The 20,962-nt window shown below is 38.2% G+C and overlaps 1 protein-coding gene across 1 annotated transcript; it reads left to right on the forward strand.

The window, feature by feature from the left end:
• Positions 1-14,316: 14,316 nt before the first annotated feature.
• Positions 14,317-16,585, forward strand: LOC148032036 (hydroxycinnamoyltransferase-like). The gene is made up of 2 exons (XM_087683875.1): positions 14,317-14,979; positions 15,590-16,585. The coding sequence occupies exons 1-2, from the start codon at positions 14,317-14,319 to the stop codon at positions 16,583-16,585; spliced, it is 1,659 nt and encodes a 552-aa protein (XP_087540001.1).
• Positions 16,586-20,962: the final 4,377 nt, after the last annotated feature.

The raw sequence follows: 20,962 nt of genomic DNA on the forward strand, positions 1-20,962 counted from the left end.
TGTTAACAAGGGGCATCATCATCATCTTTTCTCTAGAATGAATGGTCAAGGCAATAGGAGCCACTGGTGAACTTAATTTTTATACCTTTGATCCATTACTTATGCTGATTCTGCATACTTTGTGGTCCATGTCAACCCAAATGGAACCATGGTCATTCCATCCAACACTTTGAGATCCTCGGCCTCTGAGGTCTCTGTAAGGATATCAACAAGATCATCCACTATTAGAGGAACTTCTTCATTTGCACTTTTATAACCTGATTCTTTTTCTTCCTCATCATTTTCATCCTCTTCCTCTAAAGGCTCTGTCTCTGCTTCTATAAAGGCTCTGTGGAGAAGAACAGGTCCTCCATCTCTGTGTATGCTTCTGCTTGAGCCTTTGTCTGTGGTTTTGTCTTTGCTTCTGACTCTCCTTTTGTCTCTACTACTACCATGTAACAAGGAGAACAGTACATCCATGCTTCTATTTCGCTATCAGAGGTGATTTTAGAAGTCAATTCGGGTTGAGGCAGGAGGTATTCTCCCATGGACGAAGACTTTGCTTCTCTTGGTAGTTGGCTTACAGTGCCCACTGTTAGGGATTGTGCCTCTATTTTTATTGGAAAGATTTGTTTAATAGCCTCTTTTTCTCCTGATGTACCATCTGTTACTTCATTGGAGGAGTTTATCGATGGATGTGGATCCCTTGCCTTTTGCGATCCATACAATTTCAACACCACTTTATTGGGTCCTCTGCCTAAGGTTAGGGTTCCTTTGAACCAGTCTCTCCTGGCTCTTGCTTCGAAAAGCCAAGATCTTCCCAACAGGAGAGGGTGTGAGGTCCTATAAGAATTTGGTTCAACCACCAAATATGTCAACCAATAGTCTCTTCATGCAAGGGTTGTTTTAAAGTATGGGAGGATGCCCAACAGTTTGATTCTACTTTAGTCTGCCAGTCTGATAAGCCATTGTGTAGGTTGAATTCCTTGCAAACCTAAATCCTTCATTGTCACATCTGTCATTATGTTTATTGATGAGCCTCCATCAATCAATGCATCTGAAATGAAGCATCCTTCTATCCATATACTAATCTTTGGGGTTCCAGAATCTAGGAAGGTGTTAGTCACATCCACTTCCTTCACAAGTTCAGAGGCTCTGTTGGACTTTGTTGTTGTTGGGGGAGCAATCCTTAGGCCACATCTTCTTGTCAAGATGCTTTTGAATCTTTTTTGGCAACTGGGAGACAACATCAGCAACTATCGGAATGTTAGGTTTTGTTTAAAGGTATCTAGGTCTTTGACCAAATCATACTCTTTGATAGGATCCACAAGCTTTTCCAATCGACTTGGAAATGGAGCCACATCCACTTTTATCTTCCCTTTTTCTTCTAGGAGCGGCAACACATGCGCTTCTTCTTCATGAGGAGGTACTTCCGCATCCTCTATTTCTTGGACCTCTGGTCCTATCTCTGCAACTGTCTATGTAGTTCTGTGGGGTTTTGTAGTACTCTGTACTTCCTTACTCTGGATTGCATTGTTATGCTTTTCCCGAGGAAGGTTGAATTTCATAGTCTTGGCAGAAGGAGCATTCTCTTTTGGAACTATGGATTTTCCTTTCTTTGCACGTGTTATTGCGACCACTTCCAATTCCACCAAATTGGAAGCAGGTTCTTGAGACTTCTGTTGGGTTTCAGAAGTAGATTTCACAGGGGCTGGACTTGGACAATCTTTTTTAGTATGGCCTTCTCCTTTGCATTGACTGCATAAGGACTTGTAATCCACAAGTCTTCTAGGGTTTGAACAATTCGGTGACATATGACCCTTTTCTCCATATCTGTAACATTTTACCTCTGATCTTTAATCACCGCTAACAGAGTGTCGTCCTCTGTAACTTTGAGAGGGAAACCTCCTTGGACCAAAATTAGAACCAAATTACTCCCTAGTTCTTTAGATTTTCACCTCGTGGAGTACTTGTAGTAGGGTTTTGGAAAGCTTCTGTGATTACTGAATACACTGGTTGACCAGTGTTGATCCAGAAGGTCCTCTATTCTGGTTCTGATTCATAGCTCTTGTTGAGACTTGGGGTTGTTGATTCCAATGGGTAGGGCTCCATTGTTGTTGAGTCACCATCGCAGGAATTGTTTGAGGCCATTGTTATTGTAGTTGAACCATCATTTGAGGCATTGTCATTTGCGGCCATTGTGGATTAGGTGCATTGTACTGCGATATTTTTTGCATTTGGGGATAGGGGTAGGGAACCGTTCTTGGGACTGCATTTGATGGGTATACCATTCATGGTATGGGAGGATGTAAGACTCCTCTTCTTGGAGTCATTGACATCCTTGCTTCAACTTCATCATATAGTCTTGCACCTTTCACTGCAGCTTGTAGAATAACTGGTCTTCTCAATTCCAAGTTCTTGTGAACTTCTAGTTGTAGGCCTCTGAGGAACACTCCTTTTTGGATGCCTTCATCCAAATGATGATTGGTCCATCTCTTCAGGATGGATTCCATTCGTGAAATATAAGCTTCTACTCTTTCTCCAGAGGACCAACTTAGGTTCATGAACTCCTCTCGCATCTGCTCTTCAAAACCTTCACGCGTGAATTTAGTGAGGAAGGCCAACTTCACGTCCTCCCATGTGCCAAAAGTTCATGTTTCTTGTCTCTCATACCATTGAAACTCCGCGCCCTTGAAAGTGGTGGGGAAGATTGGTAACCAATGCTTAGGGGTTCTGTCATTGTTAGCCACATATGCTACCATAAACTCTGCTACATGAAGATTGGGGTCTTCATTGTACTCTCCCTTAAAACTTGGTAATAGGACTACATTTGCTACTCTGCTACATGAAGATCAGGGTCTTCATTGTACTCTCCCTTAAAACTTGGTAATAGGACTACATTTGTTGTCCTACCATCAATATTTCCAAGACAAATTTGACTAGGAAGGGGACCTTGAGTCGCCATGGGGACTTCTATAAAGAGTGCTTTTAGGGTGTCAAAGGAGGCTTCTGCTACAAGCTCGTTCTCAGCCTTGATTCTTGCATTCTCTCTTCTCATGTACCTTTAGACTCTTTCTAGTGCTTGCCTCTTGATTGCATCATTCATCAGGGGGTTGACTCCAGCCAGTTGGTTTGTACTCAACATAATAGAAATAGAGGGGAACTTCAGTATCTAGAGGATTCTTTAGCCAACATCTCTTCTACTTCTTTTCAACATCTCTGAATTCAGCCTTCAAACCACTACAGAGGGGGAGACATTCCATTCTGAAAATATCAAAACTCATTCTTCTTAGGATCGTTGTTGTGCCATCATTATAATAATGCTAGCTTCTAAGGATTTCAACAATGTATGTTGTAAACAACACTCTATCTACCAACTTCCAGTGGATTGCCACTTGGACAAAAACAGAACATTGTTAGAACACCAAGCATCCCACGTATCTTGCTATTGAGTATCCACGGACAAATTCCAACTCTTTTCTTTCTTGTTTTTGTGAACCTCCACTGACCACAATTCCTGAAGCTTCTTCACGATCTCCCACTTGATGATGTCTGGAAACTTCTCAATGAATGCCAAATCTTCTATGGATGGTCATTCTCTCTGTTTCTACACTTCAGTTTGTTCCCAAACAATTTGCCACCAAGATGCACGTCTCTGTTGCTTCAACTGGAAGGGAAAATAGTCCACCACATAGAGCATGCATCATGATGGTAATATGTTTTGCCATTGTGGGATGAAATTCTTGTAGAAAATGTCTTTGGCAATAAGGATCTCCAACTCTTCAATGGAAGAAGGAACTTTGCAAGCATCCATTGAATTCTCCTCTTCTTGGTAATGCCATTTTCTTCATTTTCAGCCTCTTCTGATGCTTGTTGATGGCAAGTTTCCCCGGTCTAACTTGTAATATCAGCAAGCTTTTATTTTATTCTTTTGAGAACCATAACAAGGAAAATAACAAATCTTCATGCAACATCATAGTAGATATCTCCCATTGATCTAATAGAATCAACATAATCTTCAACATCTTCATAGAATCCATCAATATAATAAGAAAAAAAAAGACACCACTTTTGAATGGAAATAATCACATAGTACTCATCTTCATTGTCTTCATAGTTCTCTCTTTCAATCTCTCATAGAAGGATACATTGTTTTGATAGAATTCATTATCTTTGACTCTCTCTCTCTCTCTCTCTCAATCAATAGTACATCATCTACTTACTACAATACTCAATAATCACTCATAATAATCTTTCTTAGGTCTTGGATGCACCTCCCAAGAGGTATGGGACGTACGAAAGGGCACCAGAGCCACTACAGTGTCTCTTCATAGCTCACTACTGTCACTTCACTTGAGTCTACACTTGAGTCTTCAATAGCTACTTCTTCCATTTGTTTTAGCTCTTTTGAACTTAGATTCATCCTTTCAAAAAGTTAGAAAACTTTTCCAAAGTACAACCTCATATCACATAACACTTACAGAATAACTACAGAGGATTTACATAACAGAAATAGAGCACAGACAGAAGGTCTACAGAGGATCAACAGAAAACATCAAAACCTCATAACTCATACTAAAACAATTCCAAACTATCAGAAACTACTCAATAAGCTTTCAAAAGATCTCAACCTTCATCAATCATCAATCCATGCTTCATACAAAAGAAAATCAGAAACTAAACAGAAGGTATCAGAACCACGCAGAATCTCAACATAACTTATCAGAACATCAGAGAGCCTCATACTTCTACTGGGAATTATCATGAGCTTCCAAAACATAATCAATATCATCAAAAACACATTCAAACACTTCCCAAACAACCAAAAATCCATAAAAAATCAACCATTCAGGCCTCAAAAACAACAAAAATCAGTCAAAAATTCAGTCTTTTTCGACTCTTAACAAGAAAAAAGATAGATCCTTTAGGATGTGCATTGACTATAGGGATCTAAAAAAGATTAGAATGAAGAACATGTATCCAATTCCCAAAGTTGATGATTTGCTTGATGAGTTTAAGGGAGCTTGATTCTTTACCAAAATTGACTTGAGATAATGTAAAAGAGTGACGAAGCTAAAATAGCCTTTAGGACTGATTGTGGGTTATACCATTTCTTGGTAATGCAATTTAGGCTTACCAATGCTCCAGCTACCTTGCAGTGTCTCATAAATAAGATCTTATAGCCTTTTCATTTTCAATTTGTCCTTATTTTCTTCGATGACATACTAATTTACAGTAAGATACTACAAAATCATTTGTTACATGATGAGAAAGGAATACATGTTGATCCTAAGAAGGTGTAGTGTGTTATAGATTGGCCAACACCTACCACTACTACTACTTCACTTAGGGGATTTCTTGGTCTATCATCATTCTATCACACATTTATTAAGCATTATGTGACTGTAGCAACTCCTTTGACTGACAAGTTGGAGAAGGAAGCCTTCTTTAGGGATGCACTTGCATATTCAAGCTTCAACTAGTTCAATAAACTTCTAACTTTTGCTCTTATTTTGATTAGCTTGAATTTCTCTAGAGACTTAGCAAACAGTGTGATGCCGATGGTCATGACATAGGGGTCTATATTGCTACAAGAGCATGAAGTTATTACCTTTGAGAGTTGCAAGCTTATGGATAAGTAAATGGCTATTACCAAGATATGTTGGCTATTATTCATGCGATAAAGAAGTGGCACCATTATTTGTATGGCAACTGATTTAGAGTTTAGAGTGATCATAGGGTTCTAAAGTACTTCCTTACTCAATCAAATCTTACTCCCAAGTAGCATAGGAGGGTAGCTACTTTGTAAAACTATGATTTTGACATCACTCATACAAGGGGTATACAAGGGGTAAGGACAATGTGGTAGTTGATTCCCTTTCTAGAATGTGGGTATGCCAGGCTTTAGCTATGATTGAGCTACAAGTTGATTGGATTAAGGAATTATAGGAGGTCTATCTTTTGGATGATGAGCTTAGCCATGTACTTTAAAATTTTTAGCAAGGTCTCATGGAGAAAAACTCACATTATCAGCTTAAAAATGGCCTAATCTAACTTAATGGAAAGATTGTTATTCCCTCTACTTCTTCTTTTCAGCTAAAAAGGAGTTGCTTTCTTTGCCTATAGCTAGACAGTTTGGAGTATTTAAGACCTATGATAAGATAAGCGAAAGTTTCCATTAGAAAGAACTATAAAGAGATATCAAGGATTATATCATGAAGTGTATGCCTTGTTAGTAGAATAAGGATAGCACCCATGAGATAAGTGGTTTGTTGCAGCCATTGTCTATCCCTAAAAGAAAATGGATACATATTACCATGGATTTCATTATTGGCTTACCTACTACTAAAAACAGATGGAATAGCATTTAAATAGTAGTAGATAGACTCACTAAGGTAGTCCATTTTATTTCTACTACGATCCAATTTATAGAATTTCCCTCTTCCCCCTAAGATTCATAATGTATTTCATGTTAATCATCTCAAACCCTTTTATGATACTCAAGTAAAAAATAGTTGATGAGCTACCTTCTATGGATGAAGAAAGTCTTATTCAGTACATCCCATTCTATCATTGAGTATTTGATCAAGTGGAAATGTTTGTCACTTGAGAAAGATTCTTGGTAACGAGATTCTATATTGTATGAGCTTCCCTACCTACGGGATGCATTAGTAGATGAGGCATAGTTAACAAGGAAGGCCAGTTGTGGTATAAACAAGGCCTAAATAGCAGTCTATTTTAGAATAAGTTTTACTCTGCCTAATTTCTAGAAATATGCCACCTACATAAAGTCAAAGTATTCTTCATTAGCTACGTTTTGACAAATGGTACATCTTATTTTGATACATCTATCAAAAGATATGAGAGTTTTTGTTCAACAAGGTGTATTCTTAAAACAAATGTCTATTTATTACAGAGTTTGTTTCTTAAGGAGACATTAGGATTATGTATATGGAGTAGGATTTCCTTTATGTCTTCATTTCAATCAATAAATCTCAAAATTTTCATTCATTTTTCATATTTTGTATAGCTAAAATCAGAGTAGTACTTTGTTTCATCCATCCTTCTTTGTCATTGTAAATTTGTTTTTGTGGGCAAAAACCTTTGGGAAGGGATTGCTTGTAAAAATTTGGGAATACATTTTTTTTAGTGAGAGACCATTAATAATAACTTGTCACACTGGCATAGGTATAAAAGGTCTGAGACATGTAAATTTTTATATATTTTTACAACAATACAATTATTGTCTCTCATTTCACGTCTTTCATGACTTTTCTCTCTTCTTTCGTATTTTTCTAGTCTTTCTCTCTCCTCATCAGTCATTCTCTCTTCTCTTATCCCTCTCTTTTGCTCTCCTTTCTCTCACCTCTCAGCCCTCTCCTTGATACTAGTAGTAGTTGAGGTACCAAAGGAGACCCATAATGTTCTCTCTTGGATCTTCCAACATAGTCCATATCTACATATAATTTCCAAGAAAATAGGTGGCAATAAGCTCTACATGGAACGAGTTAGAGAATTCAACATCGATTGGCACTTTCACAGTGACCTCAGGACATTAAATTCTATTTTCAATCATGACACTAAGCCATCAATCTCATTACCTTGTCCATTTGGTATGAAAACAAACAATTGTTCTTCTGAGGCCGTGATTAATGTTGCATAGAACGGATGAGCATTGGCCTACAATAGAAAGATGTCATTGAGTAGTTCACACCTTCACAAGATTTGGAAAGCCATATTTTCAAATAAACATTGAGAATGTCCATCTTTGCACTTTGCATTACCTCATGCACATATTTGACAAGGTATTGAAGTTATATGTCAATTATTTTTATGCAATGAAGCATTCCTCCAAAAGTGAAGTGATATTGAGAAAATTAGGATCTGTTAAATTCATTAGGTGTACATGGGAGAAAATCTACGATTACAAGGGAATAGAAAAAATTAGGCCTAGCTTATGGCACAATACAAAAAATATTAATGTGGAATGAAGGTGAAGAGATTCTTCAACAATATTGTTAGAATAATGGAATGTACTCGTATGAACATAGACTTAAAGAATATCTAGGAAGACAATAATATCTAAATATTTAGGAGAACTAGATAAGATAGATCTAGAACATATGGTGGATACTTCAGTAAAAGAGGACTTACCATATGCACAAATTTCTTGTATAATTTATGTATACCCTCAACTATTGCAATGCAAGTGTGTAATACAAGTGTGTGATTCATTCTCCATCTCATTGTCTCATTGTCTCTCCATCTTCCACTCACCATCACTTTCACTTCATGGTATCAATACTGTTGATCACTAGGGCATATACACTTTTCTCAGAAGAATCTCATAATCGGTCACTATGGTATGGTCACTTTCTAGATCATTATGAGAATCACATTAGGCATTAATAATCTTCCCTATCTCAAGATTACTCTTAGACCACATGCTATTCTCCACCTACCTCTCTTGGATCTTATCTTGCCCATCTACTTCTTATCCATTCTTATACTCTACAACTACTACCAATAGTGGCCAAATGTACCTATTGGCACACTAGCATTAGCAAAAAAAATTGTTTCACCTACTTATTTCCTATATTTAGTATTTCTACCCACCTCCCATCCTTGTCTTATTATCTTCTCTTTTTCCATCATCTCCAAGTTGAGAGAGAGAGAGAGAGAGAGAGAGAGAGAGAGAGAGAGAGAGAGAGAGAGAGAGAGAGAGATCATCTTTCATTATTAGCCTTAATCAAAAGAATAAGAAATCATCCGTTACTTAGGAACATTGATAGCCATCGACTCAGTAACAAATTGGTGTCAAATTTGGTAGGGTAGTAGCTCAATAGTGCTTGACGACAATTCATTAGTCTCCAACTCAAAGTTAATAGTGACCCTAGCTATTGTCAAAACAATGCCATAAATAGTTGTCACAACTGGCACTAGCAAAGCGAGGGGGAACTTCACTAGGGCATCAACATATTCTATGAAAAGAATTTCCTAAACACATGCATCCATTAAAGTAGAAATATTTTAGATATAGCTAGAGACACAAACATAAGGCTTACAAATAACATTGTTACCTCATATAAGGGTACACAATGTTAATACTTAAGGATTTCAAAGACAAATTTTCACAATATCATGAAACAAAGAGGCTAACCTTGTGCTACAGAGACCTATCAAGCAAAAGGGAGAGGGAGAGAGAGAATGCACTCTCCTTCCCTCTCCCTCTCTCATTTCCTCCCCATCCTCTCCCTCTCCCTCTCCCTCTCCCTCTCTTTCTCTTTCTCTTTCTCTCCCTCTCCCTCTCCCTCTCCCTCCCTCCCTCCCCCTCCCCCTCCCCCTCCCCCTCCCCCTCCCTCTCTTTCTCTCTCATTTCCTCTCCCTCTCCCTCTCTTTCTCTCTCATTTCCTCTCCCTCTCCCTCTCTTTCTCTTTCTCTCCCTCTCTCATTTCCTCCCCCTCCCTCTCCCTCTCTTTCTCTTTCTCTTTCTCTTTCTCTTTCTCTTTCTCTTTCTCTCCCTCCCTCCCTCTCCCTCTCCCTCTCTTTCTCACTCATTTCCTCTCCTAAACAAGCAAAAGAGAAAGAAAATTAAACCCTAAACAAGCAAAAGAAGGAGAGAATGGACTCACCGATGAGATATGGCGAGGGTTTGGCATCTCCTCGGCAAGCCTTTTTCCTCTCCCTCTCTCACGATGGTCGCGCTCTCTCTCTCTCTCGCTCTCCCTCTCAAAACGATCGACGAAAATACGCGAAATGAACCTGCGCTTGGTTTCGGCCTGTTTTTTTCCCCTGTGGGGCGTCGCTATCTGCGACGCAAATAGCGAAACCACTACCTACGTCGCTACCCGCCGTCGCTATGGGTTAAAATTCTTGTAGTGTATATCCATTATATCTCAAAACTATATGATATAACATACCATTGGAAATGTCTTAATGAGAGGATTCTAATGCACCAACCACTGAGAAATTTGAAGCGTATATGCTCTAGTTATGGATTCTTGACAAAACAACAACCTCAAAAGTTTTGTGATGATGGCATCACCCTCATTTGTCCTTATGGAATATTAGTAAGGATGGGAAAGAAAGAAGAGAGTGAGAATAGAGGGAAGTAATCAAACGTCGAACAAAATTCAAATTGAATATTAGTTTTCACTTTAATGAGGATGAGTAAGATCTTGATTATGACAATCTTTGTCACCTTTATGGCGGCCTAAATTTCTAGGTTTGATGTGACCACGAGAATATCTCGACAATGACTTATTAATAATTTTTGATATATTTACTTACCAAAATATAAAAGTTTTCAAAAATAAAAAAAGATTTTATTTCTTAAAATATTTTCTCTCTCTAGGATCGCTTACAGGGCATTTTCGAGACCTCAAAACTCCCCTAATGCAACCTCCAGGAAACAAGGTCTGATACCATGTTAGAAAACATGGTTGAGCAAGAGTGGAAGAGTAAATTATGGAGGAAAGAAGAAGAACAAGTAGGCAATCATGCTAACATGAAAGAGACTTGCTTCATTGATAGCTATGCCAAGTACATTCTTTTACAGCTATTTTTAGCTTGGATACACACCTCACACTTTTCAACAAAGTAGAGAAAAAGCCAATATAAAGTTTAGCAATTACACACCTCACACTTTTCAACAAAGTAGAGAAAAAGCCCATATAGAGTTTAGCAATTACAATATTCCAAATTTTCTCGAGGTTACCTTGATTCCCTAATTAGAACTTGTTTCCACCCCACCAAATGATACAAGTGAGATTTCTCCATAGTTTTCCTGAACTTCCTCCATAGAGCTTGGACCTCTTGGCAGTCCCAAAAGACATGCTTGACGCGGACTCCTCCTCCTTCTTGTAGAAAACACACAACGGAGATACATCCAGGAAGTTGGAAATTCTATCTCGAGTGGCAAGCTTGTTAGCTGTGGCTTTCCACCACAGCAACGCATTGATTTTAAAGGATGGTGTGGCCCTCCATGCCTTCTTGAGTTGCTTCTTCTAGGTTTTAAAACCTCCTCCCAACTCATCACTCCGCCAAGATTCCATGGTTCCGAAAAGCCATCTTATAGCATTTAGCTCTCAAAAGTCGATCTGCCTCTAGTAGTATGCAATGACTTGTCATGGGAGTTGACCAAGTATCCTAGGAACAAGAGACTATTCATATGTGGGGATGTAGGCCACCCCTCCTTAATTTTAGAAAAGACCTCTTGAGGGCACTACATGTCCTTCCTATTCAGTAGCAATCTCCTTAATTTCACATTGAGGCTTGAGGCTGAACTTAGCAGTTTGACAAGGAGGAACAAATTCCTCCTCGTATGCATGCGAACAAAGCCAAAATATTAATGGCTAGGGAAGCATCCTCCCTTTCATTCATTGTGCCTCCGCAGAGAAAAGAGCTGCATTGGGCTCTCCAAGCCATCACCAGGTGTTGGGCAACCTTGGAATGTTGCATGAGATGTTGGGGGAGCAAAGAGTACATCAAACTATCTAACATTTGGCTAAATCTTGCCGGCTACCAAGGCATTAGACAACCAACTAGTAATCAAGATGGCCCAAGGTTGACCGTCCTGAATGCTCTTCAGGATAGTGGCAGTGAGAGAGGCTCCACTGTCCAGGCCGAGTCCACCTTCATCAATCTCTCCAAGGGAACATAGTACACTCCTCAAGAGAGCTTCAATACGGTCCCACCCAGTCGGTTTTGGCAAAGGGGAACATCGTAGAGAGAGAGAGAGAGAGAGAGAGAGAGAGGTTTTTGATGACGCAAAAATAGCCGTCCAATTTATCAGGACCGACCTCTTCCGCAGAACGAGGCTGATTGTGCGCGTGTGACGCGTGGGCCGTGAGGCATCGCATCTGAAGGGGAGTTTTTTGTCTTTGCGCTGCTGCCGTTTTTCGCTTCGGTATTGCTTGATCCGTGTTGGCATGCTTCAACCGACGAGTTCCTGCCACCTGGTCCCGGCGCGCCTTTCGCCCTCCCACCGCCACGTGTACAGTCACGTTGCATATATCCAAGATTCTGAAATGAATGCAATAAAAAGGAGTGAGAGCACTTTGAGGTTGGAGAATTTTGCTTTTAATGAGTCGGTGATAATTTGGTTTAAAAATCTATCCAATTTTTTGAGTTAGCTTTGTATTTGCAACCAAAAACATTTTTCGTGGACATTGGGACTCGATGACCCATCTATGAGACAAAGAGAGAGAGAGAGAGAGAGCTACGCGTGTGTGTGTGTGTGTGTGTGTGTGCACGCCCCAATTTATTCTATGGGCACTTATGGTCATGCAATGCATAGCTCACACTAGATTTTTTGGGAGCTCTGTAAGTAAATTGAACTCATGAGTTCTATCAGATTTCCTTTTTCCATGTCTTTTCTTGTTTGCTTGTTTTAATTAGTAAGTCCTAGGGAGCCTTGATTGAGGCTACCCAAGCTCGAGCTCCTGTGTAATGGTCCAATTTTATAACTTTTTTTACTTCTATCAATACAGCTTTACATTCTTCCAAAAAGATAAATAAAATGAACTTGTGGCACATTCTTTTGCCTCCTTGCGTACTTTAACAAATAATTACTTTTGTTTTGAAATTTTAATTAGGATTTTGAGGGTAACACTAGCACTAGCTTGAAAACGTTACTTTGATTATATTTGAAGCACTTAATATGAGAGAGAGAGAGAGAGAGAGAGAGAGAGAGAGAGAGAGAGAATGTATGGGTGTGTGTATTCACATGCACACACTCTTTGTGCATAAAAGGCTAGCTACTCAACCTTCTACATTTACATGTTTAACTTTGGATGCCATAACCATAATGCTAATTAAATCACAAAGCCGGCCATTAAATTGAAAATATGCTTCAAACTTGTTTCTCAATTTGTCTAAGACTCCCACACTCAAATATTTATCTCCGCTCCCATTAACATTAGTCAACAAAGTGGGCAAGAGCCAATATCCTAGCATTATTTCAATGCATAGATAGGATAGGTTGGAAACCAAATGAGTAACAAAGCTTGATTGTAGTGAAACCCTCCTCGTTAACGATCCTAGTTGTAAGGAGGAGGACCAACCAAGCGTACTGGGTAAGAGCCTAGACTTACATGAATGCACCATGCTAACATAGGCATCCAACAAAGTATCCACAAAGACTTGGAGCTTAATTACCTCACGATTATGAATTGAAGTTTTAGCCTCAATGGGTGCAACTATAGAAATCCTTACATATCATGTGCCCTCGGAGGGTATTTAAAGTCCCCTCTCCTTACATGTTATGAGGTAATAAAATGGCCCCTACTTCTTAAGAAACATACAAGTTCTTGTTTCAAACTAGAATACAAAGCCCCTTCTAAAAAGTAATCTTCTAAATGTACCCAACTTTCATCAACTAAAATACCTCTGATCTTGGTAGGGTGAACTCACATGGTACCCTTACATTTTTGGAGTGCATCCCTTGAGGTTTTAACTCATTTTCAACCAATGCATGATAATCTAAGTTCATGTAATAATGATTCAAGTCAGGAACACGAATAATGATTCAAGTCAGGAACACGGATGGGAAACAAAGATACATTAGCACCTAAAAGTATTACTCACTATAAAGGCTTCATTCTCCAAGAGATGCTAGCTAAAGTGATAAAGCAAGCATGTAAAGAACCCAAGATTAGGGGTTGAACTATCTTAGACAATGAACATAATATTAGTGAGTTTGGGAATCTACCAATTCCCATTTTTTGAATACTAAAAAGGTGGACTTGGTAGTTTTGCCTCTTCCTTCTAAGGAAATGGCTTATTTTACTCCAATTTTCTTTGCATGTTGAACAAAGCCGAAAAGAAAAGAGAAGTTCCTTCTAGCATGTCACTAGAGTATATATGTTGTAAAAGATCAATGTCAAGTGAATCTTAAAGAAACAATCTCACTGTTATATGGTTATATGGAAAAAGCTCAATAAAGTTACTGACGTGATGTGAGGTTAAGAAGATTGACTTGGCTTCAAGAAATCTAGCACATGGTACGTCTCTCGTACCAAGTGACAAGCACATGTTCCTTGGACACTAACGTAAATTTGGTGTTTCCAGTGCTTATAAAAGGCGAGGTGGGACTAATTCGATTCACGCTTATCACCATACAGCACGCAGTACCTCATCACAGAGAGGCAATTGCAAGAAGCAACTGCAGCACACAAACGATTGCAATCAGCAACAGAAACAGAGCTAGTTTAGATATCAGAGACAGTAGATGCAGTTGGCTTACTGCTAAGGCCGGGAACGCAGCTATAATAACGATAGAGAGACGACTTGGGTTACAGCGCCTGCTATAAGTTGCTCACCAGGCAATAATTATCCATGAGGAAAGAGGAGAAGCTGCAGCAGCAGAGAATTGCAGCAGGCAGCAAGGAATGGCCGTCGTCACGCATGGTGGTGGGGTGGAGGAGTACTAGTCTGGTGAAGCCGGCGCGTGCGTCCCCTGAGGGGAAGCTCTTCTTGTCAGCCTCTGACATTCTGTGCAGGCAGATGCCTTACACGCGCAGGATACTGTTCTATCGCCTGCAACAACAAAAGGAAACACAAGAAGAAGGAAAAGAAAGAGGAGGAGGAGATGGAGAAGCTAATAATGGTGGCGATGATAGTGATGACGATAGCAGCTCATCATCATTACAGTTATCGTATGAGGCTTTCCTGTCCCGCCTCAAAGGCAGCCTCTCTCTCGTGCTGGCCCACTTCTACCCCTTCGCCGGCCGCCTCAGATATGATGATGCAGTAGATAGCGACGATGAATATACTGGCGACGATCCAGCTGGGGCCCCTGGCCGCCTCCACGTGGACTGCAACGACATGGGTGCCGAGCTTGTGGAGGTCCACGCCCGGCTGGACGGCCATGCTGATAGCTTTGAGGAGCTTCAGTTGACCAACTTCGAGATGACGCAGCCCTTGTTTGACCAGCTCGTCCCCTTGGCTCACTTCTCCGCCGACCACCACCTCCTCGTCGCACCCCTCCTCTCCATCCAGGTAGGTGAAACACACACACACACTCTCTTGTTACCATGTACGTTTCTTCACATACTCTCTCTCTCTCTCTCTCTCTCTCTCTCTCTAAATAGAAAGAGGAATGGATTGTCACATCCATTTGGCTTGCCTTTATGGTGGTGGAATGGGAATGGGAATGGTCATGCATGGGACTCTAATTTTCACGATTGGAGCCACATGGGTTCAAAACTTGGATTTGAGAGAACTACATTAGAGGCATCTTAGAATTGTTCCTACCATATTAAAGTCATTCGCTTTCCCCGATCAATAGGCTTCCATCTTGGAATCATTTCTACCATGTAGAGCAATTATTGTTATTACTATCACATCATATACACCTTCGAATTGAGCAAGAAGTGCTCATTTGGTCCATTGATGTGATTGATGATTAATTGATTATGCCACCTATTACCTCAATTCGTGTGCAGAGCATGTAGGTATCCTAGCACCAATATTTAAGAAATGTTTAAACTTGAGGCCTTTCAATTATCAATTCATTCAAAACTTTTTTCTAGTGCATATTGACTAAGTTAAATTACATTTACTAAAATATTTGTGTTGCTTACAACCTTTTTAAATATTTTGTGGACAGGTGACATGTTTTGATCATGGTTCAGGTGTTGCACTTGGGCTTGCACATAGCCATGTCATTGCAGATGGTAACTCCATGTGGCACTTTATGAAATCATGGGCTCAATGTGCAAGAGGTGAAACTATTTCTCTCTTGCCAACACATACAAGGTCACTTCTCAAGGTCCAAACACCATCAATAGAGAAGGCAATGTTCAAAGTTGAGAATATTGATGAGCACAACGATATGAAGCAAATAGGAAAACATCTAAGTAGGGTTGAAAAAGTATTTTCCTATACCAAAGATATGGTGGGGCTACTCAAAAAAATGGTGCATGGAAAATTTAGCTCATATGAGCTTGTTTGTGCCCATATATGGAAATGCACCACAAAGGCAAGAGGCACTTTATCAAACAAAAAGATAGGCTTTCTAAGTGTTGTCAACATGAGAAGTAGGATGGAACCAATGCTTCCACAAAGCTTCTTTGGTAATGCATTGATGTGGACCATAGCAACTTGCACAGTTGGAGAACTTTTAAATGAAGACCTTCGTATGACAGCTATGCGCATTCGTGCTTCCATATCTTGTTGCACCAACTCAACTTATTGGGGTTTTCTACATTGGCTAGAGGCATCTCAACACAATGAAGACATTTTCTTCTCTACATGTACACTCAATACAGCTCGGATGCGTGTATCTAGCTCACCAAAATTTCCCATCTTTGATATAGATTTTGGGTGGGGTAAGCCGCTCGTTGCTCGATGTGCATCTATTCATGAAGCTGGCAATGTAGCTTTCTTCCCAAGTAGTGAAGGTGTTGGGAGTATTGATGCATGCATAGCACTTCCTCAACACACCATGGAACGATTTGAGCTTGAGAACTTTGTCGTTTTTAAGGAGGCTACCAATCGATTTCTTGCCAACTCAAATACTCATTATAACTACCATTTTAAGAGTATCAAATCAGGTGTTAAAAACATGGTGCAAGCTCATAAGCTAGCTCTAGCTGCATCTTAGTGGATCTCCACTATCTCAATCTTCTCAAAGCTATTGATAATAGGTTCAATTTATTGGGTTGTTTCAAGTGAACAAGCAATGAACTCAAGATTGCTTCTAAATTCGCCAAAACAAACCAATTTCAATTTGTGGATTATATAGCAATGTTTGGGTCCTTTTTTGTTGTACCTATGACATGTCTTTCAAATAAGGAGAATCCCTTGATGTTTTGACTAATTTGAAGAGTTAGTTAGAATTTCTTTTTTCTCAAAAATATTTCTATTGCTCCAAGAATTCCAATTTGGTGGATATGATATAGTATCTTGTCATCCCAATGGAAAGAGTTATATCAACTTGTTAGTATTGCCCTTTAGAGCATATGCTTATATAATGGTGCAAGTCCTAAAAATTTACCCTTCGTTAACTTCAGTTAAGTGGCCCACTTAGCTTTGAAATGTGTGGATATCTTGCTTCTTGAGAATGAAGAGTTTATTTTTAGAAAATTAAAGAAAAAGAGTACACACACACACACACACACACACACACAAAGAAAGGGCAATGCTCTTGTGCACGATAGTGCACCCTTGTTTTAGAAAGTAAATTGTTTTTGTCTAGTCTTTAACTAGAAAATAGCAATCTATTATGTAGTAGCTAGAGAGCATGGAAGTTGTTATGCTACAAATTATAATCAAATTACTACCTCGATATTGATTAATTTTAAAAGGATATTTTGTCTTTTGGGGCTAAGATTATGGCCAACTACGTGAGCTAAACTACATGCACAATTTTGTTATGTTTCCTAATAAATTATCACATGATCTCTTTAAAATCCAAAAAGTTCTTGTATATCACTACACTTGAACAAGTTTGCACTCTATAGATAGTTAGACTACAAACTTTGTACACTGTTCCATTCCATACTTTGGAACTTTGTGTGCCAACTTTTACTAATTTGCAACCTGACGGAATAGCCTATCATGCGAATCAATTGATTAGCCTAGTAAAAACTTTGAAACTACAAAATAATCGAGTTATAGTTTGACTCAAAAGGAAAAAAAAAAGCAAAGAGCATACATCCAAGTAAAGGTAAAAATTTGTGTAAAGATATTTGCCAATAGCTCTATTGCATAAAAGGTTAAGACATGACTAAGGTGCCAAGTAAGGATTTGGTACTATGGAACAATTGAAATTCATGTAGAGCCATGAGTTCAAGACACAATTCTCGTGCATTTCTGCTTCTAGATTTGTTTAGGATCCCCTAATGGAGGATGATGTGCTTTTCTTATAATGGAATTCCTCTATTTTCTCTCTCAATATTTCATCACTCTCTCTATATAAAAGTCATTATAAGGAAAGTCCCTATGTATTTCTAGCTCTTATAGTAGTTATGACATGCCACTAGTAAACAAGCCGATGTACTCCGCATTTTATAAATAGTGATTACCATAAGTTCAAGATGGTCTTAATTCTTTAATATATCCCACATTCACAACAAAACACTTAAGACAATGATGTAACTCATACATTAATTAGAGATTTTGATAGATGCTAATTTAGAGCCATTTTTATGACATTTTTCATGCAACCTAGATGGTTTTACTTATATAAAAGTAATATAATTTACAAAACTAATAAAAAATTAATCAAATTGTTGGATTTGATGATGCAAAGGAGTAAGCTAGATTACGTTGAGATATTTTTCATCTGAATTTTTAACAAACAATAAGTTAAATGTGTTGATGATAGTTGAAATATTAGAAATTTTATAGAAAGTGGTGGCAATTTAGAGTTTGGGGATGGTTTGAAGTGTTTGTGGGAAGAATTTAGCATGTATGCATGCAAGTTGTGCAAAAGAACCTTCAACGAGGTTAGAAATGGGTTTGTGATGTGGAAAGGTACTAAGCAAACTGGTTTCAGTGGGAAAAGAGTAGGTTTGAATTGGGCATATTCAAGAAGTTGACTCATGGGAAGTAACGAATTGAATAAAACATAAGAAATGCCATAAGAACATAATTCTATGATGCAAGAGAGTTGTTGATTGCTACTCTTCATGTTGTAATATATCACGTCAACAAACCACATCATTCTCTTGATCTCCCTCTTCTCCTCTCCACAATGATACATTTATTGGCAGCATTCATGAAGAAATGGGGACAACACGATTAAGATAATATTAATGAAGATTACTGAAGAGAAAGAGAGATTAGTCAAAAGAGGAAAGGAAGGACTACAACTTTGTAGCATCAAATTAACAATCAATTAATATGTGATTATCTATATGGATATAACTTTTATGATCTATTTTGAATAAAAGAATGAATTTTATGATCATGTGGATTGGTATGTAGGTTTTTATTAGTTCAAAAAGTTAAATTGAATGAATGTGATGGATTGATTTTATAAAATGCATAGAAATGATAAAATATAGTCTAGAAATTGTAATTTTAGACACCAGTTAGTAAAAATGAAGGAATGTGAGTGTTATTAATGATGAAATATTTATCAAAAGATATAGGGATTTTAGTGTCTAAGATGACAATTTTTACACATAACTAGTGGAAATTAAGTAAATCAATAAAATATCAAGTATGAAATATCAAAATATAGTTAGAGTATGTTATGGAAAGCACATAAATGAACATTGATCTAGATTAATGGAATAATGATTAAAGAGATGTCTAATTGTTTGTGTGAAAAATGGCATTTTCAACATTTTTAAAATGAAATTAGTGAATATTAAGATAAAGGGAATGAATCTAGAGCAAAAATTTGTGTGTGAGTTCTATGAGTCACGATAAGTCTTTCTTGTGAAGGGTTTTGATTAACAAAGCATTGAATAGTAGTATTATAAATGTGTTCTAACTTTTGTAAAATAATTTAGAAAATTAATAACTCAAAATGGGGATTGAATTTCAAAAAACTTTAAAAAATAAGCTGTGGATGATTTGTGGGTTAGAGTTTGTGGATGAAACTTCATGATGTTTAGAATTTATCTAAAAGAAGTTCATTTCTTAATTGGGTTTTCAAATTGAAATAGTAATTAGTGGTTATTAGGCATTAAATTGGAACATTAATGAAAGTTAAAGTTGAAGTAAGGCTTTTATATCACAATCCATCTTCAATTTGAATGATGAAATAATTGGAATTAGGATACTAGTAGCTTCAGTTCAAATTGGAGAGCTAGTTAGTAAGACTTAGGATCTTTTAATTGACATATGTGGAAATACTAAACTTGGAGCACATGTAGTAACGGTACCATTTATATGGCTAATTTAGGGTTCATAAGACTTTATTAGTTCACCCTTCATCCTTAATTAATACAATGACCTTACATATAGTCATTTTTCCTACATATGTGGGGGGACTTTTAGGGGACTATTAGCTTTCATTTTTACTACTTCGGAGAGATCTTGGAAAGAATAGCAATGATATCCTACTATTCATTGAATTTTTGTATACTTTACAATGGAACGACCTAAACAATCGATTTAGCTTCTTAACTATGAGAGCACTACAAGTCATACAATTAAAAGCACAAGAGTGGAACCATCAATACTTGCTGCTATATTGGTCAATCTCATAATTAAAGTTAAGGCTAGATAATTTTGCATGCTATATTGCAATAATAAAAATATATTCATATTTTACATTGAATAAAAAGTAAAATAGCTAGATAGGATGTAGTGTTCATTATGGTTATTCAATGTCGAGATGAAACAAAGCTTCAAATTAACCACCACCACTACACTTTTGGCAATATTCTTTCATGCCTCTCTTGTACTAGTTGATTGATATTCAGATACCATTGAAGTGATTTTTGAAACCAAGTCAACCTCATGGAAAGCACTTTGAAATCCTTTATTGATCCTCTCCTTAGAAGCATCAACAAAACACACTCATACACCTTAGTCTAGCTAGGTAGTGAAGAATCATTGTCAGTAATCTTGCACTTTAGGTTCTTCTATTGAGGTGCTTCCTTTGTCTTTATTGGGTGTGGGTCTTTGTGTTTGTGGGTGGCTTGTGTTCTTGTGTTCATGAAGTTGGAAATCATTGTCACTAATGTTGCACTTTAGTTTCTTCTATTGAGGTACTTCCTTTGTCTTTATCTTGTATTTGGGTGTGGGTCTTTGTGTTTGTGGGTGGCTTGCATTCTTGTGTTTGTGAAGTCGGAATTCATGCCTTGCCTTAGTGTGAGAGCTTTCAACACGCACACACGCACACACGCACGCACACACGCACGTGCGCACGCACGAAGCCACGCACGCACGCGCGCGCGCGCGCACACACACACACACACACACACACACACATGCAAAATACATATGGATAGAGGCCATTTAGGAAGGGTTACGCAACATACCCATGTTAAATAAACATCTTCTCCAATGCATACCTACA

The sequence above is a fragment of the Lygodium microphyllum genome, chromosome 8 (assembly GCF_053477565.2).
Source record: "Lygodium microphyllum isolate KBCC chromosome 8, Lygodium_microphyllum_v1.1.10, whole genome shotgun sequence".
In the NCBI taxonomy this organism is placed as follows: Eukaryota; Viridiplantae; Streptophyta; class Polypodiopsida; order Schizaeales; family Lygodiaceae; genus Lygodium; species Lygodium microphyllum.

Bases quoted from the DNA above. Each gene is read 5' to 3' on its own strand.
- LOC148032036 (XM_087683875.1), top strand. From the start codon at position 14,317: ATGAGGAAAGAGGAGAAGCTGCAGCAGCAGAGAATTGCAGCAGGCAGC. The intron at 14,980-15,589 runs GTAGGTGAAACA...TTTTGTGGACAG, and splicing joins CACCCCTCCTCTCCATCCAG to GTGACATGTTTTGATCATGG.